We start from the raw sequence: 20,060 nt of genomic DNA, 5'->3' as shown, positions 1-20,060 counted from the left end.
TATATATTATATATATAAACGTGTGTGTGTGTGTGTGTATGTACATATAAAGTTTATTTATTTTGAGAGAGAGCGTGCGCACAAGTGGGAGAGGGAGAGAGAGAGAGAATGCCATGCAGGCTCTGCACTGCCAGCAAGGAGCCAGATGTGGGGCTCAAACTCATACTGTGAAGTCATGACCTGAGCTGAAGTCGAAAGCTTAATTGACTAAGCCACCCAAGCACCCCCACAGGATTATATTTTTAATAAACTTTATTAAATGGGCTACATGTCATCAGCCACTTTAATTTCCCACACTGAAGAGCTTTTTTTTTAACCAATATTTTATAAAAGTTTATCACTTTCACCATATTTAATATAAAGCAAATCCTGGGGATGGATAGGAACATCTTCCCTCAGGGCGGTAGGAGAGCCTGGCTTAGAAACCTCCTCACCTTCTAAAATACAAATTAGTATATCTCTGACAGGTAGTTACATCAACATTCTTAGAGAAATATTACTATGAAATGAGAACCTCTAAGGATGAATGGAATAACTGAGTATCATCGCCTCCCATTTTATAAGCATATTACCTGGAAAATCTGTTCTTTGTAGGGAGGAGGAGCAACTGAACATTCCTCCTTTCAAGTAAACCTTACAAAGTTCTTCAAATATACCTCTACTTCTGAGAGTTTTATCCATATTTGAAGCATCTAGTAATTTTTTGTTCAATGGAAAGATCTTTTCAAATTTTGAACTTTTTAATATAAGCACTTAAAAATATAAAGAGAGCCAAACAAATCTTTCCAATAGTTCATCTTCCTTGGCAGCTAATTGGAGGAGTAGAGAACGTGACCTCTTTAAGACTCTATGGCTTCATACTCCTATCCTATTACTGGCATAGGCTTATATTTATAAAATGCTGAGTATCTACATACAAAGTATAAAATTAACATCATAAAAATACCAAAGAGCAAATACAAAATTAGATGGTTTATACTTTTTGCTTGGAAACACATGCAAAAATAGATGATATATGGTGTATACTTTTTGCTTGGAAATTTTGTGGAATTTAAGAAACAAAACAGATGAACATAGGGGAAGGGAAGGAAAAATAAGATTAAAACAGTGAGGGAGGCAAACCATAAGAGACACTTAAAGACAGAGAACAAACTGAGGATTGCCGGAGGGGAGGTTGGTGGGGGGAGGGCTGATGGGCATTAGGGAGGGCACTTGTTGGGATGAGCACTGGGTATTATATGTAAGTGACGAATCACTGGGTTCTACTCCTGAAACCAATACTACACTGTAAGTTAACTAACTTGAATTTAAATATGTAAAAAAAGACAGTCATGTTAGGAAACCTTAGTTATTTAATAAGAAAGATACTATATGTTGTCATTTGGATGTAAGATATAGGGGGAAATTTTTTACTGATAGCCTCTCTCACATATAAAAAGGATTTAGAATTTAATATGTAGAATTATTCATTTTAAACAGGAAGAGAAACTGGAGTCTCATTTACAAAACCTGTCTACTCTTATGGCACCAACATACAAGAAACTTGCACCTGATGCATATAATAATCAGGTAAGTTTATAAATAATTATGGACAATGATTAGAACAGTTTATTATTGATGACCTACATACTTTCAAAGAAATATCATCAAAAAGAGCTTATTGTTGGTCTTTTAACGTGGAAAGATTGTGAATCTAACAAGCTGTTGTATCCAGTAATCTTGTCTCGTATCTCTTCTGTAAGTAGACTTTGGTGATTAATTAAAATTATGTGACCCAAACCATAGGTTCTAACCACCTATTAACTTTTCACAGAAGGTCTATACATATTATGAGTGTACTACTTTGTAAGTGTACATACATGTGTCCAGATATGTCTGATTTTCCTAGATTATCTTCATTTTATTTGGCCTTGGCTCCATGAACCAAGCTGAAACACTTGTTTCCTATTTTATGAGTGTGGTCTAGGCTATACCAGTTTGGAAAGCTAGGTCATTTGTTCAGAAATGCTCATGAAGGAGGAAAAAAAACTGTAGAGTCTTCCCTGTCATTATGACATCAACAACAGAAGCATTAAATGGAAACCTGTTATAAACTAGATGCTGTATTTAGTCACTGTGGATGTAAAGATGAGTATTGTAGGTTTTTGTCTTTAAGGAATTCCTTCCTTTAAGGAACTCCTTTAAGGCAGAGATATGTAAAATAACAATTACAGAATAATACATTAACAGCTGGGATAGAGGTATGCTTATTTCTGAAGGAACAAAAAAGTTCTCCCTGAAAGTAGAGATGTAAGGTCACAAATGGCCTTGGAGACCATATAAAGATCTTTGAACTTTGAACTTTATCCTGTATGTAAGAAGGCTACCATTGGGGCGTTTTAAGTGTGTGTTGGGGACAGGAGAGTGTGAAGTGATTTAATTTAAAACGGTCACTGAACAAGCCAAGTTAAGTGAAATACAACTTAGGTTAGTGTAAGATTAAATTGGAGGAGTAAGCTAGTGCAGTCACTGGACAAGAGATGTTAAGGTCCTACATTAAAGAAATAGCAGTAGTGAAAGAATAAAGGAAATAAGTATGCGAAATTTGAGGTAGAACTTGTAGAACTTACCAATTGGATTTGAGGATGAGCAGAAGAGAGAATTTGAGGAGCCACCAAATTTCTGGCTTGGACAGGTTGTTCTATTAACTAGTATTTGGAATCAGTGAGGAAAAGTAGGTTTGCGGACAAACGGGTGAAATGATAAATTTCATTTTGGGCATACTATGTTTGACATCCTTTAGTATAATTAGATGGAAAATCCTGAGAAAAATCCAGGCTAATTATGTAGATTTGGGAGTCACCAAAATGCAAGAAGTAGTCGAATTCACAAGATGTGAATGCATGTTTTCAGAGTGGAGATTATAAAGAGAAGGGATTCTGATGGGTTCTGGAGTACACTGACATTTTAGGAGTGGAGGATTAGAAAGCAGTGAAGTAAATGCTGGGAGTAGGCACAATAGAGTAAGGGAGGTTAAAGGTTTAAGGGAAAGAGAGAGACTGATAAATGGAGGAAAGCTGGAAGTGATGCAGGTATCCAGAGCAGAGTACACAGTGGCAGGGGGTACAAGGAAGTATGAAGAGCGGTACATTTGGCAAACATTGTCATTTAATAACATTAAAGACTAATGGGATTAATTTATATAGCAGAGACACACAGGGGAGACCAATACTCATTTAATGATTTAGCTACTCCTGTTTCTATTGTGGACTTTAATACTTTCCCCAAACCTCAGCTCTTTCTTTTTTTAAGTGTGAGCAAAGGAAGCAAATTTAATAACGATCTGTTTATAAACTTGTTTTATGTCACAACTCAGGCTTTTAGAAATATATATGATGTGTATGAAGATTATTTTTAATGCTGTTAATAGTAGTAGGATTAATACTGTTATTTTACAACCTTATCTACTTTGGTAAGTATCACAGAAAAGTATATGGAATGTTTTAGTACTGTTATAAAATAATTCCAAGTGAGAAACACAATAAATCAAGCTATAAAAAGAAAATGAATTGAGTCTATGTTGCTAGATTTCAAGTTTGGCCATTTTCTGTTGAATAAAAATTTTTATAGGTGCTATTAACCTAATGGCTTTAGCTGGAAAAGGGGACAGAATAACAAAGCATTGGTGTTCTTTTTACTCCTTTGATTCTTACTATAGATGGTGTCATACACACCTGATTTTCTAAGCATTTATATTCCACCCTACTGTATTATGTTTGGAGCATTTTATGCATTTCCTGAACTTAGAGTATCCAAAATATGAAGGTACCCCAAATTTTAGTTATAACAAGAAGATTACATATAATTCTTTAGATGTGTTTCAGTATTTATATATCGATACATGTGTAGATGTACTAATAAATGGGCAGAAAGTTTCAGTTAAGCAAGACGAATGACCTCTAGAGATCTGCTTTGCAATGTGTACCTATTGCCAACAATAATGGACACTTAAAATTTTGTTGAAAAGGTAGATCTCATGTTATGTATTCTTACCACAAAATAAAATTTACATATATACATACATTCATATATAAAAAATAGTTGTATATATAAATTAAATCAATCATGGTTAAAGATAGATAAGGTATTTTTTATATTGCCTAGTATGTACTATTGGGTAATACTCATCCGTATGTCTTAATATTGTTTAAAGATCAAAAAAACAGCCATGTGGTCTTTCCACACAGCACATGGGAAGACCTTTTGAGGTTATGGATGCTATCAAAGCCTACCATTTGATTTTTGTCTCTTCCCCAACTGGATATATTGTACTTATTTCTCATATCTAAATGCTCTTCCTCTGCTTTGTTCCTTGATTTTATAAAGTCTTATTGTTGAAATTAAGCTTCACATCAGAGAAAAATGTAAGAAAAAAAAACTCTTGTCAACCCAGAAATCTATACCCAGGAAAACTTCAAAAGTAAAGGCAAGGGAGTGCCTAGATGGTGCAGTCGGTTAAACGTCCAACTTTGGCTCAGGTCATGATATCACGGTTCTTGAGTTCAAGCCCAGTGTTGGGCTCTGTGCTGACAGCTCAGAGCCTGGAGCCTGCTTCGGATTCTGTTCTCTCTCTTTCTCTGCCCCTCCCCCTCTCTCATTCTATCTCTCTCTCTGAAAAATAAACATTAAAAAAAAAAAGTAAAGGCAAAACAAAATTTTTTTCAAACATACAAATGCTGAAATAATTTACCATCAGCAGACTAACACTTTAAAAATATTAAAGGAAGCCTGCCAGTAAAAGAAAATGATACCAGATAGAAGTCTGTATTGACAAAAAGGAAAGAAAAACATCATAAATAGTAGCTATGTAAATAAAAAAACTTTTTCCTTATTTCAAAAGAAATTTAAAGATAATTTGCTATTAAAAATATATATGAACAATGTGCCTTAAACTTTATAACATGTATAAGTAACACAGAGACTGGGGAATTGAAAGTATACTGTTGTAAGGGTCTTATGTTATATGTAGAGTAGTATAGTATTTCTTGAATGTAGAGTGTAAGAAGATAAAGAATATATCGTAAACCTTAAGGGAAGCGGCCATTTAAAAAAAAAAAATCTAGCAGTAAAAAAATCTACCAGCTAATCTACCAGTAAAAAGGAAAAAAATAGAATCAATCCAAAATGTATTTAAAAGGATTATGGAACCAAATTAAAGATAAGACAAATATAAAGCAAATAGAAAATTGGTATATTTAATCCCAACCATATCAAAAATCATATTAAATGTGAATGGCTTTTAACATTCCCAATTAAAAAGGCAGAGTTTGTGATACTAAATAATCACATTGATATTGAACAATTATAATATTGAAAAAAACCAGGAACCAAGAAATATGCTAATATCAATCTAAGGAAAGCTGGAATGATCATATTGATAACATAGTAGATTTCATAGCAAAGAATATTATAAACTGTAAAGAAGATCATTTAATAATAAAAAAGGGGGCAGTTCATCAAGAAAACATGATAATCCTAACTATGTACAGAGCTTCAGATTTTATTAAACAAAACTGATAGAACTATAAAAAGAATCTACAATTACAGTCAGAGATTTCAGTACATCTCTCTCAATAACTGTTAGAACAAATACAAAATCACTAAGGAGACAGAAGACTTAAACAGCACTTTTAACCAATTTGACCTTATTGACATGTATAGAATTCCTCACCCAACAGAATTAACATTATTTTCAAGTGTACAGGAAGTTTTATCATGATAGATTGTATAGTGAGTCATAAAGCAAGTATCAATATATTATAAAGCCTCAAAATATGTTCTCTGGCCACAATGAAGTTAAATGAAAAATCTGTACCGGTATTTCCACAAAATTTCTAAGTATCTGGAAACTGAGAAACATATTCCTAAATAACCTAGGAGCCAAAGAATAATTCACAGGGAAATTAGAAAGTATTTCAAACTGAATAAAAATGAAGACTTGGGGGTGCCTGGGTGACTCAGTCAGTTAAGCATCTGACTCTTGATTTCAGCTCAGGTCATGATATCATGGTTCATGAAATCAAGTCCCATGTTGAGCTCTGCACTGACAGCCATGAGCCTGCTTGAGATTGTCTCTCTCTGCCCCTCCTTCAGTCATGCGTGTGCACACATGCACTCTGTCTCTCAAAATAAACATTTAAAAACAAAAAGAATATGAAGACATGACCTTGAAATTTGTGGAATGAAGCTATAAAGCCTTGCTTCGAGAGACATTTATAGCATTGAATACTTATTAGAAAAATATAGGGGCACCTGGGGGGCTCAGTTGGTTAAGCATCCAACCCTTGGTTTCAGCTCAGGTCATATCTCACATTCCACAAGATTGAGCCTGGCATTATGCTCTCCTCTGTCAGCACAGAGCCTGCTTGGGTTTGTCTCTCTTCCCCTCTCTCTCTCTCTCTCTCTGGCCCTGTCCTCATGGGTGCTCTCTCTCAAAAATAAACAAACTTTGGGACACCTGGATGGCTCAGTTGGTTAAGCATCCAACATTGGCTCAGGTCATGATCTCATGGTTCATGAGTTCAAGCCCCATGTTGGGCTCTGTGCTGACAGCTCAGAACCTAGAGCCTGCTTCAGAACCTGTGTCTCCTTCTCTCTCTGTCCCTCCCACTTACACTCTGTCTCTCTCTCAAAGATAAACATTAAAAAAATAATAAGTAAAATAAAAATAAATAAACTTCAGAAAATATATATAAAGTCTCAAATTAATGATCTAGGTGGCTTCTCTAAGAAACTTGGAAAAGGACGGCAATATGAGCCCTAAAAGACGGAAGGAAGGAAAAACTAAAGAACATAAATCAATGAAATGGAATACAGAAAATAAGAGCATAAATCAGTGAAACCAAAAGCTAGTACTTTGAATCAATTCAATCAAGAAAAAAAAGAGAAGGTACAAAAGCCAATATCAAGAATTAGAGATGAGACATCACTATAGATACCACAGACATTAAAGGAATAATATTATTAAAATTTTATGCCAATAAATTCAACAACTTAGATGAAATGAGAAAAGTACTTAAACGCAAATTACCAAAGATGACTAAAGAAAAAAATAAATACCATAAGTCATCCTATATTTATTAAAGATATTGATTTTTTAGTTGAAAGCTTTTCCAAAAATTCCAGGCCCAGATAATTTCCCTTTCAAATCTGACTCATATTTTAAGGAAGAAATAGTAACAATCCAATGGAAACTCTTCTAGAAAATAGAAAAGGAATAAACTTCCCAACTCATTTTACAAAGCTAGAAATATCCTGATACTAGAACTAGACAAAGGCAGTAAAAGAAAAAGAAGACTATAGTCCAATATTCTTAATATTGATATGAAAATTCTTCACAAAATTTTAGTCAATCAGACTACAGTGTGCAAAAAGGATATATCATGACCAAATGGAGTTTATTTCAGTAATGTTTTGTTTAACATTCAAAAATCAATCATGATTGATTGACTAAGTGGCTCAGTCAGTTAAGTGTCTGACTTCGGCTCAGGTCATGATCTCACAGTCTATGAGTTCCAGCCCTGTGTCAGACTCCATGCTGACAACTCAGAGCCTGGAGCCTGCTTCAGATTCTGTGTCTCCCATTCTCTCTCTGCCCCTCCCCCACTCTGTCTCTGTCTCTCTCAAAAGTAAACATTAAAAATTTTTTAATCAGTGTGATTCACCACATTAGCCAACATAATGGGGTAAATATGATTATCTCAATAGAGGAAAAAGCACTTAGCAATACTTAATATCCATAGAAGGGAACTTTCTCAGCCTCATAAGGTGCATAATTGAAAAACCTAAAGCTAACTTCATATTTAATAGTGAAAGACTGAAAGCTTTACCCCTAAGATTAGAAACAAGACAAGGACATCCATTTTTACCACTTTTATTTAATATCTAACTGGAAGTTTTAGGGAAATAGGCAAGAAAAAGAAATAAGGAGTGTACAGATTGAATAGAAATAAAATTGTCCTTATAATGTAGACACTTGTCTACATAAAAAGTTCCAAAGACCCAAAAACTTCTAATAAATTGTTCAGCAAAGTTGCAAAAATAAATCAACTGTATTTCTATATACTAGTAATAACTAAAAATTGCAGTCAAAACCAATAGCAATTAAATAACATCAAAAATATGAAATTCTTAGACATAAGAATTTGTCATTTGACAAAACATGTAAGACCCGTGCACTGAAAACTATAATACATTGCTGAGAGAAATTATAAAAGACCCCAAATGGAAAGGTCTACTATGTTTATGGATCACAGGACTAATATTTTTAAGATGTCAGTTTTCCCCAAGTCATTCAATGGACTTAGTATATGACCTATCAAAATGTTACCAAGTGTTTTGAAGGAATTGACAGGGTGTTTGTAAATATATAGAAAGACAAATGCAAAGGATCTGGAATAGGCAAACAATTTTCAAAAAGAAGATCAGAATTTGGAGAGTTATAATCCATGATTTCAAGATTCACTAAAAATCTATATTTACTAGTAATCAAGACAGTGATGTCGGCATATATACACATACATACCCACTACACTATTATATACCAAACAATCAGAATAGAAAGTCCAGAAATAAGTCCAGCATGTACAATCAGTTGATTTTCAAAAAAAGACAATTTAGTGGCAAAGGATAATTTTTTTTGCAGTAGTGTTTGAACAGTTGGATAGCCATATGGAAGAAAACTAACCTTGACTCTTAATCTTATGCCATATATAAAAATTAACTCAAAACAGATCCATTTATATAAAATTCTAGAAAATGTAAACTAATCTGTAGTTACAGAAAGCAGATCAGTAGTTTCCTGGGAACAAAGGAAGAGACATGAATTAAAAGGGGAAGGAAGAAACTTTTGGGAGTAACGGATAGGTACATTATTTTGATTGTGGCAATGGTTTCACATATACTCATGTCAAAACTAATCAAATAGTACACTTTAAATCTATACTGTTTAATGTATGTCAGTTATACTTCAACACTGTAAAATAAAAACTTTACCATGTCAAAACGTTTGGTCTGTTTTCTGTCATTCCATTGTATTTCTGAGTATAACATGTAGAACTTTTTTTTTTTAATTCTGAATAACCTAAATACTAAAAAATCTTTCTGATCTGCTCAGTGCACAGGTCTTATACTTTTTTCTCAAATGTATGCCTAAGAATTTCAAATGCCTAAGTAGTTCCCCATTCACACACATGCTTCTGTTTTTCAGATTGAATATGAACACAGAGCACCAGAATGCCGACTGGGTCTGAAGGAAGGCCGTCCATTCTCAGGGGTCACTGCATGTTTGGACTTCTGTGCTCATGCCCATAGAGACTTACACAACATGCAGAATGGCAGTACATTGGTAAGTGGGGCACAGAACAGTTAGCACAGCCTGTTGAAGAGTGGAAGGCTGGAAGTTATCCTGTGATTAGAGTAATATGTTCTCTGCAGATGTCATTGCACAAGTGTTTTCATGAATGAATTGCTGTTGCAAAGGTGCCCTCGTTTGACATATCTAGTACTCTTATAACAGGGTGTCACATGAGTGGAAAACAGTTGATAAGCACATGAAAATCATGGAAACGCTTGGTACAGAACTAAACCAGTGATTGTATTGCCAACTACCATTAGCTGCCAAAAGTTCCTTCAAAATTCAATGTCAGGCATCTGGTAGGTTATAATCAGTAAAGTGAAAAAGCCATATATAAGCCAAGGCACCAATCTACCTTGCAGAAAGAAGTACAAATGAAAAATGCATCATCCATGGCACAGCAACACTATAGAAGATTCAAAGTACAAAAGAGCCCATTATTACTACATATTACAGTAGATGGACTGGATCAGGCCGTATAATCAGAGGTTATGCTAAATGGAGAAAATGGACATGGTCTTAGGGTAGAACAGGGTTCCATACTGACAGAGTCCACAGTGTGGCCTTGCATGTTGAGGCATAAACCAGGGTGAAAATAAGGAATGAAAAATTCAAGTGAAGAAACTATAAAGTAATCTACCTAGTGATATATGTGTAGATATATGGATATATGTGTAGTTGAGGAAGATGACCAGTGAGACTTAAAATGAAAAATAGAATACATGGGGCACCTGGGGGGCTCAGTTGGTTAAATGTCTGACTCTTGATTTTGGTTCAGTCATGATCTCACAGTTCGTGAGTTGGAGCCCCATGTCAGTCTCTGTGCTGACAGCATAGAAGAGCCTGCTTGGGATTCTCTCTCTCTCTCTCTCTCTCTCTCTCTCTCCCCTTCTCTCTCTCTCCTTCTCTCTCTCTCTCTCTCTCTCTCTCTCTCTCTCTCTCAAAAATAAATAAACATTAAAAAAATAGAATACAGAAACTAAAATTGTAGTCTAGGGTAGAGAAGAATTCAGGTGGCAAGCAATGGTGGAAGTAATTCACAGAACCTGGTATGAAGTTTTTGTTGAAAAGCAGAAAAAGTATCAGATTAATAGTCTAAAACAGAAGTCAGAATTTTTTTTTAATAATAAAAAATCTAAAATCTTCACTAATTGTGTATTGAACACATGCTCACTATTAGGAGGCTAGGCTAGATTCTGGAAGGAAAAAAAAATGCTACGGTAGATCCTAAAGATAACCATGTTTCACTCTAGCAAGGGAATGAAGAGTAGGCAGGGATGAGAAAAAGGCTTTGCCTTAAGGGGAATTTGCCTCTGATAGGTCACAGTTTCCATCAGGTGCAAAGGAAAGCAGCACTAGGTAAGAACTAATAACATGTGGGAAAAGGTAGTAAGTGATCAGAGACATGGATTTGGAAGACTTTGATGTATAGGAAGTGAAAACTCATTTTAGTGCCACCTCATATTAAACTTCTCTATCAAGGTAAGTCTGTTATGATCACATTCCTTTCAAGAGTATCTTCTAGTGATTTTATATTGCCTCAGATGTTAAATAATCATGTTCACATTTTTTTCTGCATTAGTCAAAAACACTAAATACTAAAATCTGGTATTTTAAAACCAACAGATAATCTTTCATCAAAACCAATATGACTGTGGCTAACAAAAGAGGAAAAGTATCATTAAATTACCAAAGCAAGAGAAGTAGTTTTTTTCCACCCTTTCTTGGAATAGACCCTTGTATGTTGTGATATCCTACAAAAGAAATAAGAGAAACAGTAAGTTAGGTTTAACAAGTACAGGGGAGACAAGAAGGTAGAAGCAGTGTTAAGTTACACATTACCTATATCAACCAAATCTTCCATTTCACATATTTATATTTCTCTTTGGTCTCTTGTGAAAATGTCTTAAGCACAGTGAAGGAGAGTTTGAAGTCAAGTGTGAGGATAGATGCAAAATTTCATTGTGTACAAAGTATGAGATTAGGTGAATGTGATATTAGCAAAAACAGAGGAAATCATTTGGTATAACTTTTGGCCTCTTTTTGAAGAGGCTTCACATCTATTTTTGAAGGGTGAAAAGTGGGAGATTGCTTCTGTTTTGTGGGAGTGTTGCTTCTTCCCTTAGAGTAAGAAATGTATGTGAAGAACAAAGTCACCACAGGTCCATGATAGACCGCCCCCCTCCCCACCCAAACACAAAAGGAAAGGAAAAAAAAAAGTCAACATGAACTTGTCTATCTCCCTCTACCATTTTGATGCAATCACCCTTAATAACAGACAGATGTGGTTTTTTGGTAATATGCATGTCACTGACCTGGCCCAGTAGACCACCACCACAAATCTAAATGCTGAGAGGGAGGGAGACAGACAGACACACACACACACACACACAGTTTCTTTTAGACTGAAACTGAGGCAGTACCCCCCCCCACACACACACAGTTTCTTTTAGACTGAAACTGAGGCAGTACCACACACACACACACACACACACACACACACACACACAGTTTCTTTTAGACTGAAACTGAGGCAGTACCACATACACACACAGTTTCTTTTAGACTGAAACTGAGGCAGTACCATACACACACACACACACACACACACACACACACACACACACACACACACAGTTTCTTTTAGACTGAAACTGAGGCAGTACTGTGTTATCTCCCTACCAGGTATGCACCCTCACTAGAGAAGACAATCGAGAAATTGGAGGGAAACCTGAGGACGAGCAGCTCCATGTTCTGCCTCTCTACAAAGTCTCTGATGTGGATGAGTTTGGGAGTGTAGAAGCTCAGGAGGAGAAAAAACAAAGTGGTGCCATTCAGGTGCTGAGTTCTTTTCGGCGGAAAGTCAGGATGTTAGCAGAGCCTGTCAAGACATGCCGACAGAGGAAACTAGAAGCCAAGAAAGCTGCAGCTGAAAAGCTTTCCTCTCTGGAGAACAGCACAAATAAGAACGAAAAGGAAAAGTCAGCTTCATCTCGTACAAAACAGACTGAAAACGCAAGCCAGGCTAAACAGTTGGCAGGTAAATGTAATATGAAGCATTGTAGATATGTTATATGAAACTTAGGTTAAAAATGAAGAGTTAATTTTGGATGATTATATTTGATCATGGTATCAGTTTTGTACTAGAATTGTCTCTGAAGTCCCAAGGGCCAGGTTTTGCTCTTGGACATGGTAATGAGATACTGCACCCTCAACCCCAGCTTGATGGAAAAGTCTGGATTTTATTCTATAATAAATGGCAAAGTTTTATATGACAGGTAGGTAACATGGTGAAATTCATGTTAATCTAGCAGTGACAGGGAGGCCAAATTAGAAGCAGAGAAGCTATGAGTTTGGAGACAGATGCAATAAACCAAGAGTAAAGTAATAAAAGCTTGAGTCTGGATGATAGCAATGAAGATTTAGCAAAAATGATGGTAGCGAATGCTTCCAAAATGATTATCAATACATTGGTGACAAAACATTAGAATGAAGAAGAAGAAAAATTTAAGATTGATGTCAACATTTTAAGCCTAGATAACTAAGACAGTACTATTTGTTGAAATAAGAAGTTTGGAAATAGGATTTATCAGGGAGGGATAGCCATATTAAGTCTGAGTTAAGGAGGAGTATCCACACGTAGTTATCTTATAAAAGCTTTTACCTATGCAAACAGATCACATCTCTAGCAGTAGCAATAGAGCATTATTTATCAGTACTAAGTTGATATTTTCTTTTCAAAGCCCCTTGGTTATATCTTCAGTTATTTGCTATAAAAAGCCATAAATGTAATGTCCACGTCTCATTTCACAGATGGTTAACCTGACCGTTAACAAAAGAAGAATGTTTATCTTTTAAGTTTAGCCTACCAGTTTGCTGAGAGCCAACCATGTTTGCTTCACAAAGTCAAAGTTCCCTACTAATTCATTTCAAAACTTAAAGAAACTAAGTAATTTAGAATAATGTGCTAAAGATGCTTAATAAATATATGTTGGTTGACTTACACTAAGAGCAGTAAGTCCTATTCACTCATTAATCTCTCCTGTAAGTTAACCATAACGTATCATCATATCATTGGGGTAGAACTTTTCCTCCCGTCTTTTCTAACTGATTTCTGTAATAATCATTTCAATTCTCAAGACTGCCCTTACAGCTCCATTTATTTGTTCACTTCTCATATGTAGATTTTTAAGTGAGGTCATAAAATAGAAGTATGAAAATTTTATTTACAAAGCTGAAAATTTCTTTAAAGTTTTATTGACAACTGTGTAAGTAGGGTTTGCCAATTATAGAAGATATGCTTTGGGTGTTTAAGTGAATGTCATTCCTTTTCTCGTAGCATTGATGAATCTTCAATAACAAATTTTATGCAACTTCCAACTATTTAACAAATTGTTACTGCATGCCCCAGGCATTGGAGGAATAAAGTAAAAGGGACATGGTCCCTTCCTTCAAGGAACTGCTTTGTGCTAGGAGGAGGAGAGGGCTAAAAATGATCAATTACAGTAGATTACAAAACATTGCTCTGACTTATGTTTTCAGTGGGTATTGTACATGCACTAGCAGATGAGGTCATACAAGGCTTCCTTGAGGAAGGGATACCTGTCTCAAGGAAGGGCAGGGAGATGGGGTGGAGGGAGAAGGGCGCTTCAGGTAGGGTGTGGCATGGTCAGATACACGGAACCTCCAGAAAACATGGTGCTCTCAGTCAAATATCTTTTGGATGTTTGTTACATTTTTCTTCACTTACTAAATTGTACTGTTCTGGAGATCTATTTTGTCTAATGCTTTAGACAAAAAAATGATGCCAGACAGTGATCAGAGCCCTGACTTTGCTCTTGTCCTTATTTGATGGGTATTGCATAATCTTAGTGGTGGTTCTCACATACAGCTAAGCATCCTCACTAGCTTCTGTGAAATAATAATCGAACACGTTTGTGTGCTCTCTCATATCCTGTCCACAGAACTTTTGCGACTTTCAGGACCAGTCATGCAACAGTCCCAGCAGCCCCCACCCCCGCAACTGCCGAAGCAACCTCCACAGCCACAGAAGCAGCCCCCGCAGCAGCAGCAGCAGCAGCAGCCGCAGCCGCAGCCGCCGCCGCAGCCGCCGCCGCCACCGCCACCACTGCCCCAGCATAACCCCATGACAAATAACCCTCAATCAGAGTCTGTCAGCTCTTACTCTTCCTCTGGATCTACCAGTGTGTACATGAGACGGCCCAATCCAGTTATCCAGGCTTATCCGAGCTCTTCACACACTTCAGAGATTTATGGAGGTGCCAGCCCTATGAACCTCTATTCCACCTCATCCCAAGCTGCAGGTTCATATTTGAATTCTTCTAATCCCATGAATCCCTACCCTGGGCTTTTGAATCAGAGTAACCAATATCCATCCTATCAATGTAATGGAAATGTATCAGTGGACAGCTGCTCCCCATATCTGGGTTCCTATTCTCCTCAGTCTCAGTCCATGGATCTATATAGGTATCCAAACCAAGACCCTCTCTCTAAGCTCAGTCTACCACCCATCCATACACTCTACCAGCCAAGGTTTGGAAATAGCCAGAGTTTTACTTCTAAGTACTTAGGTTATGGAAACCAAAATATGCAAGGAGATGCCTTCAGCAGTTGTACTCTTAAAACAAATGTACACCATGTAGGGACATTTCCTCCTTACTCCACTCATGAGATGGATGGCCACTTCATGGGAGCCGCCTCTAGATTACCACCCAATTTGAGCAATCCAAACATAGACTATAAGAATGGCGAACATCACCCATCTTCTCACATAATCCATAACTACGGGGCAGCTCCAGGCATGTTCAACAGCTCTCTCCATGCCCTGCATCTCCAAAACAAGGAGAATGACATGCTTTCCCACACAGCTAATGGGTTATCTAAGATGCTTCCAGGTCTTAACCATGATAGAACTGCTCCTGTCCAAGAAGGCTTACACAAATTACATGATGCTGGCAGTCAGGAAAAGCAGCCCCCTGCCGCCGAGGACAATGATGAAGTCTGGTCAGACAGTGAGCAGAGCTTTCTAGATCCTGACATCGGGGGAGTGGCTGTGGCTCCAACTCATGGGTCAATTCTCATCGAGTGTGCCAAGCGCGAGCTTCATGCCACAACCCCTTTAAAGAATCCCAATAGGAATCACCCCACCAGGATCTCCCTTGTCTTTTATCAGCATAAGAGCATGAATGAGCCAAAACATGGCTTGGCGCTCTGGGAAGCCAAAATGGCTGAAAAAGCCCGAGAGAAAGAGGAAGAGTGTGAGAAGTATGGCCCAGACTATGTGCCTCAGAAAACCCATGGCAAAAAAGTGAAACGGGAGCCCGCTGAGCCACATGAACCTTCCGAGCCCACTTACCTGCGCTTCATCAAATCCCTTGCCGAAAGGACCATGTCCGTGACCACAGACTCCACAGTAACTACATCTCCATATGCCTTCACTCGGGTCACAGGGCCTTACAACAGATACATATGATGTCTCCCCTCGTGGTGGGTACCTCATTTGAAAAGACCACAACCAACCTGTCCGTAGTATAGTTCTCATGACGTGGGCAGTGGGGAAATAACACAGGATTCATGACAAATGTGGTGGGAAGAACCTCAGCTCACCAGCAAAACAAGAGATCATCTTACCATAGCACTTAATTTCCCCCGACTCCTAAGTGGTCACAGATGGCATCTAGGCAAAAGACCAAAGCATTCTATGCAAAAAGAAGGTGGGGAGGAAAGTGTTCCACAATTTACATTTTTAAACACTGGTTCTATTATTGGACGAGAGGATATGTAAATGTGATTTTTCCCCCTTACAACTCTACACATCTGTGACCACTTTTAATAATACCGAGTTTGCATAGTCATGGAACACAAATCAAACAAGTACTGTAGTATTACAGTGGCAGGAATTTTAAAATACCATCTGGTGCTGAATATACAATGTACTGAAATACTGGAATTATGGCTTTTTAACATGCAGTTTTTACTGTAATCTTAATATTAACTTTTATTTATCAAAATAGCTACAGGAAGCATAAATGAATAGACAGCAAAACACTGAATTTGTTTGGATGTTTTAAGAAATGGTGCTAAGAAAATGGTGTCTTTAACATTTGAAAATTTAATGCCTTTATATCATCAAGATTCTATCAGTGTACTCCAATGCCCTTGAATAACAGGGGTACCTTTTCATTCAAATTTTTATCATAATTACCTACTCTTACATGAGGTTTTGGTTTTTTTGGGGTTTTTTTTGTTTTTTTTTTTTTTTTAATGTGGACATTTAAAGGCTTCTGGATTTTGCTCATCCAGTAAAGTCCTTGTAGGACAATAAACGTATATATGTACATATATATATACACACATATGTATATGTGCACACACATGTATATGTATAAATATTTTAAATGGTGTTTTAGAAGCACTTTGTCTACCTAAGCTTTGACAACTTGAACAATGCTAAGGTACTGAGATGTTTAAAAAAAAAAAAAGTTTACTTTCATTTTAGAATTCAAAGTTGATTCTTTTTAAGGAAATAAGGAAAGCTTTTAAACTATTTTTGCTTTTAGCCATGCATCTGCTGATGAGCAATGTGTCCATTTTTAATATAGCCAGTTAAATCCACAATGGGGCTTACTGGATTCAAGGGAATAACTTTAGTCCACGTTTTCTGGTGCTCATCTCACATGCTATACTGTAAAACAGTTTTATACAAAATTGTATGACAAGTTCATTGCTCAAATATGTAGTTTTAAGAATTTTCTATTAACTGCAGGTTAACAATGACATGCTACAGACTTAACAAAGCTAGTTCACTTAAGCTGATGCTATTTTATGGATCTGTGTGCTCTTCAGCAAACCCAATGGCAGTCTGCTTTTGTGTTGGTAATTGTACATTGTGATGTTGTCATTTCTTAGCTTAAGTGTCCTCTTTTCCAGGAAGATTGAGCAGACTGATGCCTGCATAAGAATAATAAACAGGGTTAGTTCCATGTGAATCTGTTAATTAAAAAGAAAAAAAAAACAGGCAGCTGGTTTGCTGTGGTGGTTATAAATCATTAATTTGTATAAAGAAGTGAAAGAGATGTATAGTAAGTAAATTAAATTGTAAACAAAACTTTTTTAACGCAATGCTTTAGTATTTTAGTACTGTAAAAAAAATTAAATATATACATATATATGTGTATATATATATATGGATTTGAAGCAGAATTCACATCATGATGGTGCTACTCAGCCTGCTACAAATATATCATAATGTGAGCTAAGAATTCATTAAAGGTTTGGGTGATGTTCCTACTTGTCATATACCTCAACACTAGTTTGGCAATAGGATATTGAACTGAGAATGAAAGCTTATAGCATCATGTACCATCATTTTTTTTCCAAGTCTTTTTATTATTATTATTAAAAAAGCATATCTTTTTTCAATACTTGATTTCTTAGCAAGTATAACTTGAACTTCATCCTTTTTGTTCTAAAAATTCAGGGATATTTCAGCTCATGTTCTCCTTATGCCAACATGTCACCTGTGTTTATGTAAAATTGTTGTAGGTTAATAAATATATTCTTTTTCAGGGATTTAACCCTTTTATTTTGAATCCCTCCTATTTTACTTGTATATGTCCTGATGTAACTAAAACTAATTTTGTAAATCTGTTGGCTCTTTTTATTGTAAAGAAAAGCATTTTAAAAGTTTGGGGAATCTTTTGACTGTCTCAAGCAGGAAAAAAAAAAAATTACACGAAAATAGAATGCACTGAGTTGATAAAGGGAAACTTGTAAGGCAGGAGTTTGGCAAGTGGCTGTTGGCTAGAGTCAGCACTCTAGATAAAATGTTTCGATCCTGGAGTCAATAGAGTCCAGGCCCATGCGGACATCCCCCGCAGAGGCAGAACACGTAGGGGTATGGTGTGCAATTGATCAATTACATTTTTGTCTAAGTACATTTGTGTTTACTAACATTTCAAATAAATTCATAATCAAACAAGGCCTTTGAGTTTTACTGGTCAAGTCTTTATAACGGGATTTTTGTCTATGAAAAACAATTTCCCATTTTTGGCTGTGACGAATTGATAAACATTTCAAAAATGTTTGCTTTGCATATGTCAAACCACACGATTTTAATATTTTGCGTATGTCATACATCTAACCCCAAATATTTGATTACTACGTGCACATCTGTTGGTTTTGAGTCAGCCATCCCTATATGAATGTTTGGTTTCCGTACCATCCACTGTCATTTGTCAAACTGCTGGCCAACAAGAGAACAAGAAGTGTAGCTTGGGGTTTGGCGAGAGGTAAGGAGGGAGGAGGAGAGGAAACCGAGTGGCATATTGTAAATAACAGATCTATAATTGTAAATATCCAACCTGCCTCAGTTAGAATGAATGGAAGCAGATCTCCAATTTGCTTATATAGGAATATCAGGTTAACTATATAGCCATACTTGAAAATGCTTCTGAGTGGTGTCAACTTTACTTGAATGAACTTTTCATCTTGACTGACGCACAGTGGTGTATGTACAGTTCACTTGTAAAGCTAGTGGTTAACTTGTGTAGGAAACTTTTACAGTTTGACACTAAGGTAATGAACTCTGTGTGCATTTTTCTATGCTTTTTTTAAGACTTAGTTTCATTTCATTTTCATGTTTGGTTTGTCTATAAAACCTGAGGATGGTTATAAATACTGTAAGTATTGTAATGTTATGGATGCAGGTTATTTGAAAGCGTTTATTATTATATCATTCCTGATAACGCTATGTGAGTGTTTTTAATAAAATTTATATTTATTTAATGCACTCTAATTATTGTCTTGTTGAAGTTTCTGTTTACCACCCAAACTAACACTACTTCAATGAGGCAAAGGGAATGAAAAGAAATTGCTTTTTAAAGATCCTTCTTAGATGGTTATTTGTTAAACGGCACCTAAAATAATATCTAGATCGTTAGAGCCAAATGATTTCTGTAGTGGAATAGCCTAGATACTCAACCTTTTTCCAGGGTTAGCTTGCTCACTTTGTGTGTATAACCAGTGTTAGGTTTGGAGCAATAGCACTTCGGCTGACCTTAAACGGACAGCCTTCGGCTGACCACAAACGGCGTGTGTGGCTTGTGAGGGCTTCTCAGCAACGCAGGTACCTGGGGCTAAGCTCACATGGCTTAGGTCTAAGGCTGGCCCTGTTCTCAGACTCAGTTTCCTCTTCACATCCACTCTTCTCAAGGAAAAGTCCTCTTCCCACCTATCCAAAGGCAGGCAGTGTTAGGAAGAGGAGAGGCCAGCAGGGGACTGGGGGGGAGGGCGGTGCGGGAGGAACATCTTTTCTTTCCACAGTGTGAGGGGACAGTGCTTGCTGCCTGAAGATGCTGGCTGGCTCACCCATCGGTCACTGGGCTCACCGTAAGGGCTTGGGGAGCTTTCCCCCTGCCCTCCTCCATCCGAGAGCACACTCTCTGGTTGCTAGAGTTCACAACAGATGCTTAAAAGAGAATTAACTGTGATTAGAGATTGTTTGTGTTACCAGTGCTCCTCAGTTTCAAAGAACAAAGATACTTTTGTTCCCATATATTGAAGGCCACCTGCCTGCATTTCCCTCTCTCTTACCAGGCAATTTCTCACAAATATCCGTGCTTGTCTAGTCCAACATTCACTCAAG

General features: G+C 36.7%; 1 protein-coding gene across 1 annotated transcript in view; it reads left to right on the top strand.

The window, feature by feature from the left end:
• TET2 (tet methylcytosine dioxygenase 2) overlaps positions 1–19,211 on the top strand; it is a 134,801-nt gene extending 115,590 nt beyond the window's left edge. The window contains exons 8-11 of the mRNA XM_015062617.3: positions 1,480–1,569; positions 9,248–9,385; positions 12,080–12,434; positions 14,359–19,211. Coding sequence (XP_014918103.3) covers positions 1,480–1,569; positions 9,248–9,385; positions 12,080–12,434; positions 14,359–15,887 — 2,112 coding nt within the window. The 3' untranslated portion in view covers positions 15,888–19,211. The remainder of the gene's footprint in view (positions 1–1,479; positions 1,570–9,247; positions 9,386–12,079; positions 12,435–14,358) is intronic.
• The last annotated feature ends 849 nt before the right edge of the window (positions 19,212–20,060 follow it).

The sequence above is a fragment of the Acinonyx jubatus genome, chromosome B1 (assembly GCF_027475565.1).
Source record: "Acinonyx jubatus isolate Ajub_Pintada_27869175 chromosome B1, VMU_Ajub_asm_v1.0, whole genome shotgun sequence".
Classification (NCBI taxonomy): Eukaryota; Metazoa; Chordata; class Mammalia; order Carnivora; family Felidae; genus Acinonyx; species Acinonyx jubatus.
The sequence above is the reverse complement of the archived record's forward strand: the minus strand, read 5'-3'. Positions and strand labels throughout refer to the sequence as shown.